This window comes from Empidonax traillii, unplaced genomic scaffold, assembly GCF_003031625.1.
Source record: "Empidonax traillii isolate 1590-97213 ecotype Southwest subspecies unplaced genomic scaffold, ASM303162v1 scaffold1363:size121840, whole genome shotgun sequence".
NCBI lineage: Eukaryota > Metazoa > Chordata > Aves > Passeriformes > Tyrannidae > Empidonax > Empidonax traillii.
This window is the reverse complement of record NW_020956556.1, coordinates 39,426-53,438: the sequence shown is the minus strand read 5'-3', so window position 1 is coordinate 53,438 and position 14,013 is coordinate 39,426. Positions and strand designations below refer to the sequence as shown.

The 14,013-nt window shown below is 65.7% G+C and overlaps 1 protein-coding gene across 1 annotated transcript in view; it reads left to right on the top strand.

Annotated features, from left to right (window-relative positions):
* The window catches only part of SDK2 (sidekick cell adhesion molecule 2), a 45,589-nt gene that overhangs the window by 29,982 nt on the left and 1,594 nt on the right, over positions 1 to 14,013 (top strand). Inside the window, exons 6-44 of the mRNA XM_027906832.1 lie at positions 228 to 339; positions 628 to 818; positions 929 to 1,012; positions 1,082 to 1,276; positions 1,491 to 1,607; positions 1,701 to 1,868; positions 2,068 to 2,170; positions 2,395 to 2,571; positions 2,666 to 2,802; positions 2,976 to 3,123; positions 3,193 to 3,333; positions 3,417 to 3,598; positions 3,876 to 3,991; positions 4,659 to 4,854; positions 5,055 to 5,153; positions 5,327 to 5,518; positions 5,610 to 5,731; positions 5,802 to 5,911; positions 6,053 to 6,203; positions 6,308 to 6,545; positions 6,626 to 6,741; positions 6,933 to 7,122; positions 7,311 to 7,409; positions 7,711 to 7,905; positions 7,983 to 8,184; positions 8,342 to 8,445; positions 8,573 to 8,643; positions 8,793 to 8,928; positions 9,492 to 9,548; positions 9,804 to 9,905; positions 10,072 to 10,187; positions 10,699 to 10,885; positions 11,295 to 11,432; positions 11,512 to 11,673; positions 11,785 to 11,910; positions 12,177 to 12,341; positions 12,634 to 12,774; positions 13,403 to 13,541; positions 13,734 to 13,860. Coding sequence (XP_027762633.1) covers positions 228 to 339; positions 628 to 818; positions 929 to 1,012; positions 1,082 to 1,276; positions 1,491 to 1,607; positions 1,701 to 1,868; positions 2,068 to 2,170; positions 2,395 to 2,571; positions 2,666 to 2,802; positions 2,976 to 3,123; positions 3,193 to 3,333; positions 3,417 to 3,598; positions 3,876 to 3,991; positions 4,659 to 4,854; positions 5,055 to 5,153; positions 5,327 to 5,518; positions 5,610 to 5,731; positions 5,802 to 5,911; positions 6,053 to 6,203; positions 6,308 to 6,545; positions 6,626 to 6,741; positions 6,933 to 7,122; positions 7,311 to 7,409; positions 7,711 to 7,905; positions 7,983 to 8,184; positions 8,342 to 8,445; positions 8,573 to 8,643; positions 8,793 to 8,928; positions 9,492 to 9,548; positions 9,804 to 9,905; positions 10,072 to 10,187; positions 10,699 to 10,885; positions 11,295 to 11,432; positions 11,512 to 11,673; positions 11,785 to 11,910; positions 12,177 to 12,341; positions 12,634 to 12,774; positions 13,403 to 13,541; positions 13,734 to 13,860 — 5,552 coding nt within the window. The remainder of the gene's footprint in view (positions 1 to 227; positions 340 to 627; positions 819 to 928; positions 1,013 to 1,081; positions 1,277 to 1,490; positions 1,608 to 1,700; positions 1,869 to 2,067; positions 2,171 to 2,394; positions 2,572 to 2,665; positions 2,803 to 2,975; positions 3,124 to 3,192; positions 3,334 to 3,416; positions 3,599 to 3,875; positions 3,992 to 4,658; positions 4,855 to 5,054; positions 5,154 to 5,326; positions 5,519 to 5,609; positions 5,732 to 5,801; positions 5,912 to 6,052; positions 6,204 to 6,307; positions 6,546 to 6,625; positions 6,742 to 6,932; positions 7,123 to 7,310; positions 7,410 to 7,710; positions 7,906 to 7,982; positions 8,185 to 8,341; positions 8,446 to 8,572; positions 8,644 to 8,792; positions 8,929 to 9,491; positions 9,549 to 9,803; positions 9,906 to 10,071; positions 10,188 to 10,698; positions 10,886 to 11,294; positions 11,433 to 11,511; positions 11,674 to 11,784; positions 11,911 to 12,176; positions 12,342 to 12,633; positions 12,775 to 13,402; positions 13,542 to 13,733; positions 13,861 to 14,013) is intronic.

Below are 14,013 nucleotides of genomic sequence, written 5' to 3'. Positions count from 1 at the left end.
TTGCTTTATGTACTCCCTGCTCCCTCCTCCCTGCCTGCCGGCTGTGCCGTGGGCTCCCGTGGGAGGGGAGGGCTCAGGGAGAGCTGGGAAGGCATCCTGATGGACCCTCGGTCCCTGCCACCTTTGTCTCCTCCATGCCAAGGATTTGGTGCCTCCTCTGGGGGCTGGGGCACTCCAGGGTGGGCAGGGGGTGCTCACGGCTGTCCCTCTGGTCTCCTTCTCCCCAGACGTGGGTGGCCCAGCTGATCCCATCGCACCCACCATCATTGTCCCACCCAGGAACACCAGCGTGGTGGCTGGGACCTCAGAGGTGACCATGGAATGCGTGGCCAACGCCAGGTGAGTAGCGGGATGGGGATGGGAATGGGGATGGGGGATCTCCCTGTTGGCATTACCCAGCCCCAGGGCTGGGTGACCCCAGGTCCCTTCCCACCGAGGTTTCTGGGTCGTGCAGGATGGATGGCTGGGTGCTTTCCTACCACAACTTCTGGGTCCTACAGGGAGGTGGGGAGGCTGAGTGTCCCCAGGTTCTTTCCCCCACATCTCCTGAGTCCTGTGGGATGGAGGGAGAGGGATGGCTTAGTGAGCGCCTGGCGCTGTGTCTTAACATGCTTAACACCTCCCCAGGCCGCTGATCAAGCTGCACATCATCTGGAAGAAGGATGGGGTGCCCCTCTCCAGTGGGATCAGCGACTACAGCCGCCGGCTCACCATCCTGCACCCGGCGCTGAGTGACAGTGGCTACTACGAGTGCGAGGCCGTGCTGCGCAGCAGCAGCGTCCCCGCCGTGGCTGCAGGGGCCTTCCTGTCCGTCCTGGGTGAGCTCCTACCCTGAGGCTGAGATGGGGAGGGACAGGCGGGTCACTGGGGTGATCCAAGGACCCCACTCTGGCCCAGCCCCCTGCACGTCACCACGTTCCCTTGGCAGAGCCCCCGCAGTTCATCAAGGAGCCAGAGAGGCACATCACAGCCGAGATGGAGAAGGTGGTGGCCATCCCCTGCCAAGCCAAAGGTGAGCTGCTCCCCAACCCCCTCCCCACGCTGCTGTGACCCCCTGCCTGACGTGGCTCTACCCTTGCAGGTGTCCCCCCTCCCGAGATGGCCTGGTACAAGGACGCTGCCCTCATCCACCTGGAGAAGCTGTCCCGCTTCCAGCTGCTGGAGGACGGCAGCCTGCAGATCAGCGGGCTGGTCCCCGACGACACCGGCATGTTCCAGTGCTTCGCCCGCAACGCAGCTGGAGAGGTGCAGACCACCACGTACCTGGCCGTGACCAGTAGGTGCCAGTTCCCCCCAGGCTCCAGTCTGGGGTGCCCTACCTTGGTAGTGGGTGGGATGTACCAGGGACCCTCTGGTTGAGGCTCAGGGACCTCAGGAGGCTCTCCTGTGTGGATGGGATCCCTCCCTCACAATGCTCCTGGAGCGGGCCAGCTCCAGGCTGGGCACAGGGAAGGGCTGCAGGGGGGGCTGTGCATCTCTGTGCCCTGCAGGCATCGCCCCCAACATCACCCGGGGTCCCCAGGACAGCACGGTGATTGATGGCATGTCCGTCATCCTCAACTGCGAGACCTCGGGGGCTCCGCGCCCCGCCATCACCTGGCAGAAAGGTAAAGGGGCTGGGGGCAACCTGCTGCCGGGCTCGGTGGCCACCAGGCTTGGCTGGTGGCCCTGGGGCTGATGGGGGTCCCACATATCGCCAGGGGAGCGGGTCCTGGCCAGCGGCTCGGTGCAGCTGCCGCGGTTCACGCTGCTGGAGTCCGGCAGCCTCCTGGTGAGCCCCGCGCACCTCCCCGACGCCGGCACCTACACCTGCCTGGCCACCAACTCCCGTGGCGTGGACGAGGCGGCTGCAGACCTGGTGGTCTGGGGTAAGGGAGTCCCCGGAGTGCCCTTGTCACCTGTGCTGTGGCAGCAGGGATGGACCCTGCCTGGCTCCCTGTGCACGGTGCAGGATGGAGCTCTCTGGGGCTGCCAAGGATGGGCGCTGGTTTTTGGGGTGTCCCTGCCAGTGCCACCCCTGCAGCCCTCTGGGCAATGCCAGTGGCTCATTCTGTCCCCCCCCCACAGCAAGGACACGTATCACTGACCCACCACAGGACCAGAGCGTCATCAAGGGGACCAAGGCTGTCATGAGCTGTGGGGTCACCCACGACCCCAGCGTGGACGTCAGGTGAGTGTGACAAGGCTGGGAGGGTTGGGGGCTCCAGGCACACCCAGCCTGGCTGCTGTTACCACTGCCTGTGTGCCTGGGGAGGGAGGTGGGGGTCCTCCATCCCAGCCCTGCGCTGGTGGTCCTGCAGTGCCACCTGGTGCCCTGCAGACAGGGAGCCCCTGGTCCCCTCTCCTCGCTGGGGGGCTGCGGGGCACCGGCACACCTGGGTGTCCCCCTCACAGGTACGTCTGGGAGAAGGACGGGGCACCGCTGGGCCCTGAGAGTGGCCCACGGGTGCGGCTGGACGAGGTGGGCACCCTGCACATCTCCCAGACCTGGTCGGGTGACATCGGCACCTACACCTGCAAGGTGATCTCTGCCGGGGGCAACGACTCACGCAGCGCCCACCTCCGTGTCCGGTGAGACCCCCCTGCTCCCCGCCGGCACCCCTCGCCCTGGGCTGTCCCCCCACCTCCCTCCCTCCCTCCCTGCCTCCCTAACCCCCCTGTCCAGGCAGCTCCCCCACGCCCCCGAGAGCCCCGTGGCCGCCCTGAGCCCCCAGGAGAAACGGGCCATCAACCTCACCTGGGCCAAACCCTTCGATGGCAACAGCCCCCTGCTCCGCTACGTCGTGGAGGTCTCGGAGAACAGTAAGGGGCTGCTCCCACCCCCCGCATGCTGGCACTGGGGGATGTCTGCAGCACCACCCCGGTGCAGGGGATGCTCTGGGGAGCTTGGGGACCCCGGGACTCATCAGCTGGGCAGGGGACCCCAGCGTCCTGCAGGTCAGGTCCCCCACCCCGCTGCCCCTGTCCCCCCACAGACGCGCCCTGGACTGTGCTGCTGGCCAGCGTGGACCCTGAGGTGACGTCGGTGACGGTGCGGGGCTTGGTCCCCGCTCGCTCCTACCAGTTCCGCCTCTGCGCCGTGAACGACGTGGGCAGGGGGCAGTTCAGCAAGGACACGGAGAGGTGAGCCAGGGCTGGGGGTCCCAGGGGCGCTGGCAGCCCTTGGGTGCTCATCCCACCTCGTCCCTGCAGGGTGTCCCTGCCCGAGGAACCGCCCTCTGCACCCCCTCAGAACGTCATCGCCAGCGGCCGCACCAACCAGTCCATCATGATCCAGTGGCAGCCGCCGCCCGAGAGCCACCAGAACGGTGTCCTCAAGGGCTACATTATCCGGTAGGTGCTGGAGGGGGAGCCAGGGGGTCCCACCCCTGGTGTTGGTGGGGCCACCGGCAGCTCTGATGGCACCTGGTCACCAGGTACTGCCTGGCTGGGCTGCCTGTGGGGTACCAGTTCAAGAACATCACCAACGCCGAGGTCAACAACCTGCTCCTGGAGGACCTCATCATCTGGACCAACTATGAGATCGAGGTGGCTGCGTACAACAGCGCCGGCCTGGGGGTCTACAGCATGAAGGTGACCGAGTGGACCCTGCAGGGAGGTAGGCAGGGATGGGCAGGAACAGGCAGGGACAAGCAGGGGTGGGCAGGGGTTTGGTGGGCACCCCAGTAGCAACAGGTTGTGCCATTGGGGTGATGGTGGCAGGATGTGGAGGTCCCAGGGAGACTGGGATGTGCTGGGGATGGGTGACCAGGGGCTGCAGAGCCCAGCCAGGGGCATCACCCTGGATTCCTGTGGTCCTGGGGGGCTGGCACCCAGCTGATGAGGAGGACCTTGTGGAGCTTGAAGCCACTCTGAGCTGTCCCTTCATCCCACAGTCCCCACGGTGCCCCCAGGGAACGTGCAGGCCGAGGCCACCAACTCCACCACCATCCGCTTCACCTGGAACCCCCCCAGTCCCCAGTTCATCAACGGCATCAACCAGGGGTACAAGGTGAGGGGAAATTCTTGTGGTCCCCCAAAAATGGGGCAGATGGGAGGGGAAAACTCCTTGGTCAACCCTCACAAACTGTCTTGGCTCCTCCTTGCCAAAATCCTGGATTTTAATTGGACATGTCCTGACTGTTAAAATAATATTTACTGTTATTTAACACTTGCATGGGCTCGGAGTCTCCCATGCTCTGTAATTAATTCCAAATTGCAATTAATTCAAATTTACATTAATGAAATTGAATTAAAACATTAAACTTGTGTCTTAATCCACTCCAAAGAAGTTCGGGAATTTAATTGCCGCTGGATGAGATAACCAGCGTGAGTAGGATATTTAACATTCTTATTAAATGCCACTTAGTATTTTTGATTAGTATTTTTAGGGCCTAATTAGTGTTTAATTAAGTTGCTACAGGCTATCTCGCACAATACCAATTAAATGCCCAAACATCCCTCCTGGATGCGGGCGGGCGGGTGATCCCGCGCCGTCATCGACGGAGTCGATCACGGAGCGGGCGCTGGCAGAGGCACCGAGTGCTGCCCGCGCCGGTCGTCGATATTTAATCAACTCTGAATTAGTAGGGAGGTATGGGGTGCCCTGAGGATGGTGTTTGTGGTACGGGTGTGCGTGGGGAGGCGGCGCCCTCACCCCGGCTCCTTCCTCCCCGCAGCTCATCGCGTGGGAGCCGGAGCACGAGGAGGAGGCGACGGTGGTGACGGTGCGGCCCAACTTCCAGGACAGCGTGCACGTGGGATTCGTGGCGGGGCTGCGGAAGTTCGCCGAGTACTTCACCTCGGTGCTGTGCTTCACCACGCCCGGGGACGGCCCGCGCAGCCCCCCCCAGCTGGTGCGCACCCACGAGGACGGTACGGGCGGGCTCTGCGTTCCCGCGGGACGGACCCTGCCCACCCTCGGGAGGCCCCCGGGGAGGGGGGAGCAGCCCCCACCCACAGGGCCCACTTGGTTCCGCTGCCAGGCCCCGGGCAGCCCCGTCCGAGGGGAGCCCCCTCCACGCTCGCTCCTTGCGGGGGTCCCGTGGGTGCTGAGCCTGGCTGTCTTTGGGCAGTGCCTGGCCCCGTGGGGCACCTCAGCTTCAGTGACATCCTGGACACATCCCTGAAGGTCAGCTGGCAGGAGCCGCTGGAGAAGAATGGAATCCTGACGGGTAAGGGAGCACCAGCGGGTACCGACTCCTGCAGCAGTTCCCACTCTGTAGCATCTCCCCTTGGTCCCATTCCCACCCCACAGCATCTCCCCCGTGTTCCCTGCCCAGCCCTGGCCCCGCTCGGCCCCTCGGGGTGGGCAGTGCAGGGGGCTGAGCCCGGGGGTGCATTCCAGGCTACCGGATCTCGTGGGAGGAGTACAACCGCACCAACACGCGGGTGACCCACTACCTGCCCAACGTGACCCTGGAGTACCGCGTCACCGGCCTCACCGCCCTCACCACCTACACCATCGAGGTGGCCGCCATGACCTCCAAGGGTCAGGGCCAGGTCTCCTCCTCCACCATCTCCTCGGGGGTTCCCCCAGGTGAGGTCGGCGGTGCGGGGATGCCGGGGGGGCTGTGGGTGGTGCTGGGAGGTGAGCAGCCAGTGCCACCCATCCTGCCCTGTCCCCACAGAGCTCCCTGGTGCCCCCACCAACCTGGGCATCTCCAACATCGGGCCCCGCTCTGTCACCATCCAGTTTCGCCCGGGCTATGATGGCAAAACCTCCATCTCCCGCTGGCAGGTGGAGGCACAGGTAAGGGGGGATTCAGGAAGGATGGGTGGGGGAGTGTTGGGGGGCAGCTCACCTCACTCCCATCCCACAGGTGGGTCAGAATGGCGAGGCTGAAGAGTGGGGGCTTGTCCACCAGCTGGCCAACGAGCCCGACACCCGCTCCATGGAGGTGCCCAACCTGAAGCCCTACACCTACTACAGGTGAGTGGCCAGGGTGGTGCTGGGGTGTCATCCCTGGGGGAATAGAGCCTTCTCGCCCCCTGCTGTGACCCCCCCTCAGTGTCTTCTCTAAGGGACCAGAGCCCTTTTGTTCCCCACCATGACCCCCCTCTCCTCTCCCAGTTTCCGCATGCGGCAGGTGAACATCGTGGGCACCAGCCCCCCCAGCCTGCCCTCCCGGAGGATCCAGACCCTCCAAGCCCCCCCAGACATGGCACCTGCCAACGTCACCCTGAGGACAGCCAGTGAGACCAGCCTGTGGCTGCGCTGGATGGTGAGTGGGGTCTGTGCCCCACAGGCATGGAGCTCCCAGACTGAAGGGGGATGGAGCTGGGATGGCTGTGGGACATCAGGAGTGACGGTGTCTGTCTCTGCCAGCCCCTCCTGGAGCAGGAGTACAATGGGAACCCCGAGTCCGTGGGGTACAAGATCCGGTACGCGCGCGCGGACGGGCGGGGGCAGCCGGCGGTGCACGTGATCCGCGACCGCGTGGAGCGGGAGTTCACCATCGAGGACCTGGAGGAGTGGACCGAGTACCGGGTGCAGGTCCAGGCCTTCAACGCCATCGGAGCGGGGCCCTGGAGCCGCCCGGTGCTGGGACGCACGCGGGAGTCAGGTACCGCTGCCCACCCCATGGCACCGGCCACCCACCCCGGTCGATCCGGCCACTGACCCTCTCTGTCACCGCCCCCCCAGTGCCCTCCTCTGGCCCCACCAACGTGTCAGCACTGGCCACCTCCTCCAGCAGCTTGATGGTCCGATGGAGCGACATTCCCGAGGCCGACTGCAACGGCCTCATCCTGGGCTATAAGGTGAGCTCCCATCTGCAGCCCTGCCCACCCCCTGCCTGTGCCCTGCAGCCTCGTCCACAGCCTTGGGAAGCATGGCTTTCCCTGGGGGGAATCACCCCGCACACCGCTGGGTCCCCGCTTGTGCCACCCTGCAGAGCTGGTGCCCGTGGGCGCCAGCCTTGCCCGGCCGTGTCACAGGGGGTTTGTTGCAGGTGATGTACAAGGAGAAGGGCTCGGAGGGCCGTGCCCAGTTCTGGCTGGCAGAGGGCAATGCCTCCCGCAGTGCCCAGCTGACCGGGCTGGGCAAGTACACGCTGTACGAGATCCGCGTGCTGGCCTTCACCAGGATCGGCGACGGCGCGCCCAGCCGGCCCCCCGTCCTCGAGCGCACCCTGGATGACGGTGGGTGACAGCCCCTGGATGGGCTCAGGGGTCCCTGGGTGCCAAAGGTCATCCCGTCCCATCCCTGTCCCTGGGGTGATCCCTCTCCCCCTGACCAGGACACCCAGGGCTCCCATTCCCAGGAGATGGGATCTGGCCCTTTGCCCACACTTGTGACTCCCTGGTGAACCCCATCTCTCCCCCTGCAGTGCCCGGGCCCCCCGTGGGGATCCTGTTCCCCGAAGTGAGGACCACCTTGGTGCGGCTCGTCTGGCAGCCGCCCGCAGCACCCAACGGCGTCATCCTGGGTAGGTGGGGAGCCATCTCGGTCACACCATGCTGGGATGCTCTGCAGAGGGGTTCAGAGGTCCTGGGGGAGCAGGAATCAGTGTGGGAGGCACAGATCAGCTCCCTGGGATCCCCTGAGCATCTTGGAGGCCTCAGGGCTGGAGTTCCCCCCTTGGATGCCGGTCCCTGGGCGGGTGCGAGGGAGCCGGACCCCCAGTGCTGTCCCTGTGCGCGGGTTGGGATGGAGGGAGCGGCATGCACGGAGGTGGCCCGGGCTGGTGTCCCCTCCCCAGCCCCACCATCTCTCTCCCTTGCCCTCAGCCTACCAGGTGACCCACCGCCTCAACACCACGGCGGTGAACGCGGCGGCTGTGGAGGTGCTGGAGCCGAACGCCCGGCAGTTCACGGCCACCGGGCTCCAGCCCGAGGCCACCTACCTGTTCCGCGTGGCGGCGCAGACCCGCAAGGGCTGGGGCGAGGCGGCCGAGGCCCTGGTGGTCACCACCGAGAAGAGAGGTAACGCTGGGGGGTGCGGCCCGGGGCGGGGGGCCGTGGGTGCCCACGCGGTGCTCCCAGCCCCCTGCCTCCCCCAGCCCGCCCGCAGCCCCCCGGGAAGCCGCTGGCGCAGCAGGAGGAGGTGCGGGCACGCAGCGTGCTGCTGTCCTGGGAGCCGGGCAGCGATGGGCTCTCCCCTGTGCGCTACTACACCGTGCAGAGCAGGGAGCTGCCCCACGGAGAGTGGGCTCTGCACTCCACTGCCGTCAACCACAACGCCACCGCCTTCGTCGTGGACAGGTGAGGGGGCTGGGGGTGACGGGCAGCTGGGGAGAGCATGGGGGATGCTTTGGGTGGTTTGCCTGTGCCTCGGGTTCCCCATCTGATGAGAAGTGCTGGCCTTGTGGGGTGGCTCAGGGGGTCACCTGCTGTCCCCATCCCGCTCTGCTCCCCCCAGGCTGAAGCCCTTCACCTCCTACAAGTTCCGCGTGAAGGCGACGAACGACATCGGGGACAGCGAGTACAGCGAGGAGTCAGAGTCACTCACCACCCTGCAGGCGGGTCAGCACAGCCTGCACCTCCTGGGGCAGGGAGAGGGAATTCCCTGTCCGGGGAATTCCTCCTGTGCCCAGGGCACCCCCCTGCCCTGGGCATCTCCGGAGCCTCACCACCCTCTTCTCCCCCACAGCCCCTGAGGAAGCTCCCACCATCCTCTCCATCACCCCCCACACCACCACATCAGTGCTCATCCGCTGGCAGGTGCCGTCCCCTCTGCCTCACGGGGTGTCACGGGATTGGCCACCTGGCCCCTTGGGAGGTGGCACTGAGGCGTTCTGGGGACAGCCACCTCGGGGTGCCAGGGAGCCCTGGGTCGGAGCAGCCCCTCACTGCCCTCCCTGCCCTTGCAGCCCCCGGCCGAGGACAAGATCAACGGGATCCTGCTGGGGTTCCGGCTGCGGTACCGGGAGCTGGTGTACGACAGCCTGCGCGGCTTCACCCTGCGGGGCATCGGCAACCCCGCTGCCACCTGGGCCGAGCTCACCCGTGAGTGCCCCCCCCAACCCTGGGGAAGGGGGGTGGCAGGTGGGGGACGGGGCAGTGCAGCTTCCTGTGCCCCTTGGAGTTGTCACCGGGCCCCTGGTGGCAGCAGGTCTGTGGTGTCTAACACGCCTGTGTGCTGTCGCTGGCTCTGTCCCTGTAGCTCAGGTGTCTGTACCTAACACGGGGCTCTGTGTGATGTCCTGCTGCATGTCTGGGTGTGCTGCTGTCCCCAGCCCCCACAGGGAACGCGGTCACATCCACTCTGGGGGCAGCAGGGACATGAGTGACAAGGGCAGTGCCCGAGACAGGACCTTACCCTGTCCCCTGTGAAGACCCCCCATGCCCAGCCCCAGCTTGTGCCACTCGGTGGATGGGGCTGGATGATGGAAAGGCTCCTCAGTGCTGTGACAGCTCTGTTGGTACTGGGGGTGATGACAGGTCCCTTGCAGAGGAACCCTGGCCTGCCTAGGGTGGGTGGCCATGCTGGGGTGGGCACTGGGAGGCGGGATCCCACCCGTGCCGTGCTGTGTGCGTGACTAACCTGCTCTCCTGCCCGTGCTGCCCAGCTGTCTACGCCGTGCACAACCTCAGCGAGGTGTCTCTCACCCAGTACGAGCTGGACAGTAAGTCACCGCTCCCCTGTGTCCCCCTGTGTGCTCCCCACTGCCACCCACCCCTGTGTGTCCCTCCCCTCTGCCTGCCTGCACTGTGGAGTGAACTGGGGTGCCCAGGGACCCCTCTGCCTGTCTGCTCCGGTTGCTCCTTGGGGACAACCCCTCTTCCCCATTGAGGGGAGCTCTGCCGGGTCCCCTGGGGGTAGCAGGACCCCCCACCACCGCAGAGAGGGCCTTAATCACCCCTTGCCCCCTTTCCCCCAGACCTGAGCAAGCACCGGCGCTACGAGATCCGCATGAGCGTGTACAATGCCGTGGGAGAGGGGCCCCCCAGCCCCCCCCAGGAGGTGTTCGTGGGGGAAGCAGGTGAGTCCCTGGGGGGATGCCCAGGGCTGGGGGCTGCGGGGAGGGGGCTCTGCTGCCCTGGTACCCCACACGGCCCAGGCGAGGCAGTGCCCCCCCCCCCACATCAGTGTCAGAGTTCCCCTCCCTGCTCCTGGCTGGGCAGTGACACATCCCCTCCCTGGTGCAGTGCCCACCGGGGCGCCCCAGAACGTGGCTGTGCAGGCGGCCACGGCCACCCAGCTGGATGTCACCTGGGAACCGCCACCCGTGGAGAGCCAGAACGGGGACATACAGGGCTACAAGGTACCTGCTGGCACCCGGGAGGGGCTCGGGGGGGGGCTCTGGGGATCTGCTGCGTTCCTGGCAGGCTCAGGATGCCCTGGGAGAAGCTGGGAGGTGCGTGACTCTGGGGAAGGGATCCTGGGAAGATGCTGAAAGATGCTGGGTATCCCAGGGAGATCCCGGGTGTCCCATCCCTGTGCCGAGCGGCGGCGGGGCGGCAGGTGGCGCCGTCGGCCGTGGAATGCGGCCGGGATGCACCGGGATGCGGCCGGGATGCACCGGGATGCGGCCGGGATGCACCGGGATGTGTCGGGATGCACCGGGATGTGTCGGGATGCACCGGGATGCGGCCGGGATGCACCGGGATGTGTCGGGATGCACCGGGATGTGTCGGGAAGCAGCCGGGGCGATGCATCGGGTTGCTGCCGGCGTGCAGGGCTGTGTGGGGTGTTTGGGCACGGCAGAGGGCTCAGGGAAGGGTTGGATCCGTGCATGTCTCACGTCTCCGTGCCCTCTCCTGCCTCTCCCGCAGATCCACTTCTGGGAGGCGCAGCGGCAGAACGAGAGCGCCAGGGTGAAGACCCTTTTCCTGCCTGAGACGGGGGTGAAGCTGAAGAACCTGACGGGCTACACCTCGTACTGGGTCAGCGTGGCCGCCTTCAACGCCGCGGGAGACGGGCCCCGCAGCCCCCCCGTGAAGGCACGCACACAGCAGGCAGGTGGGGCCCGTGGCACAGCCCCACAGCACCCTCCTGCCCCCAGGCTCCGTGGGGAACTGTCTCCACGGGTCCGGCTCCAGGGATTCCCCTTCATCCCAGCCGCACCCCAGCTCCTGCAACCCTGAGCAGAGCAGCCCTGGGCTCACCCTGGAGGGTTTGTGGCTTGGGGGCACACAGAGAGGAAGGTTTTAAGCCGAGTTTTGAGAATAATGAAGGTCTGGGGAAGAGAAACAAGGAGGCTCATTCCCCCGTGGGAAATGGCAGGGTCTTTGCTGCAGAGGGGATGGGGGCACAGAGGGGTGTGAGTTGATCACCACCGTTAGGGTGGAGGCAGGGAGAGGGGCTGGCTCGAGCTGGGAGTGTCCCCTGGGAGCTCTGAGCTGGCCCTGCTGCTCTGCCCCCCCTGCAGCCCCCAGCGCCCCCGGGTCCATCCGGTTCAGCGAGCTGACCACCACGTCTGTGAACGTGTCCTGGGAGCCACCACCGCTGCCCAACGGCGTCCTCGAGGGCTACAGGCTGGTCTACGAGCCCTGCACGCCCGTGGATGGTGAGGGCGTGGCTGGGCTGTGCTCGGGGGGCAGCTGGGAGGGCTCAGGGGGGACCCAGCTCAGCCTCCGTCCCCGCAGGCGTCAGCAAGATCGTGACGGTGGACGTGAAGGGGAACAGCCCCCTGTGGATGAAGGTGAAGGACCTGGCCGAGGGGGTCACCTACCGCTTCCGAATCCGGGCCAAAACCTTCGCCTACGGGCCGGACGTTGAGGCAAACATCACCACGGGGCCTGGGGAAGGTACGGGGGGCGTGTGTGGGATGTGCAGGGGTCAGGGGGAGATGTGGTGGGGAATGGCATGGCCGTGTGCCACTTCGTGCCCCCTCCCTCAGCTCTGCTCTGGGTCCCCAGGTGCCCCCGGCCCCCCCGGCGAGCCCTTCATCTCCCGCTATGGCTCGGCCATCACCATCCACTGGTCGAGCGGGGACCCCGGCCAAGGGCCCATCACCAGATACGTCATCGAGGCCCGGCCCTCAGGTACTGAGCTCGCTCTGCTTCCCATCCACACCTCGCTACCAGACGTGCCCTGGGGTCAGGAGAGAGGGAAACTGAGGCAGGGAGAGCTGACCTGTCCCAGGCCGCCTGACAGGCTGGGTTGGGGATTAGGGCCCAGTGTGGAGCAGGGCTGGTGGAAAGGGCAGCACCCGGAGGGCACGCGGTCCTGGAAGGAGGGACATCAGCCCCTCGCCCTGGGGTGTCCTGCAGAACCAGCCCTTCCCTCCCAGACCCCTTCTCTCTTCCAGACGAGGGGCTCTGGGACATCCTCATCAAAGACATCCCCAAGGAGGTGACCTCCTACACCTTCAGCATGGACATCCTCAAGCAGGGGGTCAGCTACGACTTCCGTGTCATCGCCGTGAATGACTATGGCTACGGGACCCCCAGCACTCCCTCCCCCTCCGTGTCAGGTGGGCACCATGTGGGTGTCTGGGGGGGCTGCTGTCCCCCCTGTGCCAGAGGGAGGGCCCTGGTGTTGTTCTGTTCTCATGGCCATCACTGAAAGCCATCCCCTGGCTCCTGCAGAGTCCCAAATTCCACTGTCAGCACTCCCCTTCCAAAGCTCCCTGTTATCCCCCTATCACGTGCATCCAGGTCTTATAAAACTCCCCAAGTGACCCCATGCCCTGCAGTGGGGTCTGTGCATCCAGACTAGTTGCCCCCCATGACTGTCCCCCTCTGACCCTCCCTGCTGTGCCCCAGCCCAGAAAACCAACCCATTCTACGAGGAGTGGTGGTTCCTGGTGGTCATTGCCCTGGTGGGGCTCATCTTCATCCTCCTCCTCGTCTTCGTGCTCATCATCCGTGGGCAGAGCAAGAAGTACTCCAAGAAGTCAGACTCAGGTGAGTGTGGGAGCGTGATGGGTGGTGACAGGACCCTCCAAGTGCCAGCCCTGATCCCATGGGAGCCTCCTGGGCATCTCCCTGCCTGCCTTTGGGGTCTGAGTGGAGCGGTGGGAGCCTCCCTTCCTGCCTGCCTTGGGAACAGCTGCCCCAGGGAGCCAGTGGCACATGATAACGATGCTGTGGCCTTCCCAGTGCACACTGGGAGCTAAAGATTAAATAACTGACTTGTCCCACAGTCAGCTGCAGAGGCAGGACAGCCTGGGGGCTTGCAGAGGTCACTGGGATTAGCCAAACACAGCTCTGTTTTCTTAGCTCTATCAAGGGCTCAAATTGTGGGGAAAATCCAGACCTCCTCGTTAAGCAAACAGCCCCAGAGCTGGGAGCTGCAGGCGCTGGGGCAGCTCAGGGGGCTGAGCCAGGGCGGGCAGGCTGGGCATGGCCCGTGGCACTGGGCACAGGGCTGTCCCCTCCGGGCTGTCCCCAGGCTGTGGTCACTCTGGAGGCAGCACAATTCCTTCTGGACCCTTCTCCAGCTCCCCCCACCCGTGCAGGGTCCAGACCCACCCTGTGCTGTGCTGTGCTGCCTGGGGGGGGTCTGGGAGAGGCTGAGCATCCCATCCCCCAGGGAACAGCTCCAAGGCGACTGCCCTGAGCCACGGGGAGATGGTGAGCCTGGATGAGGGCAGCTTCCCCGCCCTGGAGCTCAACAACCGGCGCCTCTCCGTCAAGAACTCCTTCTGCCGGAAGAACGGCATCTACACCCGGTAGGGACCCCCCACCACAGCCCCTCCCCACACAAGGGGGACTGTTTCAGTTCCCAGATGGGATCAGGGGGTTTTGGGGGGAATTGGCAAACCAGGCGGTCCCTGAGCCTGCCCTGGGGGTCAGCTGGGGTTGTCCCCAAGTGACAGCCCCGAGGGGAGGGGACACATGCTGACCCCCCGCCTGTCCCCCAGGTCCCCACCCCGGCCCAGCCCTGGCAGCCTCCACTACTCGGACGAGGACGTGACCAAGTACAACGACCTGATCCCCGCCGAGAGCAGCAGCCTCACCGAGAAACCCTCCGAGGTCTCCGACTCCCAGGTGACCTTCCAGGGCTGCACGTGGGGCTCCACTGGGGCAGGATGGAGGGTGCTGGGAGCCCTCCCCGGGCATCAGCCCTGCTCTCTGCCTGCCACGAGGCAGGTCCTGGTGCTCATTTGGGAACAGCAACTCTGCTCCTGCCACATCCTGCTT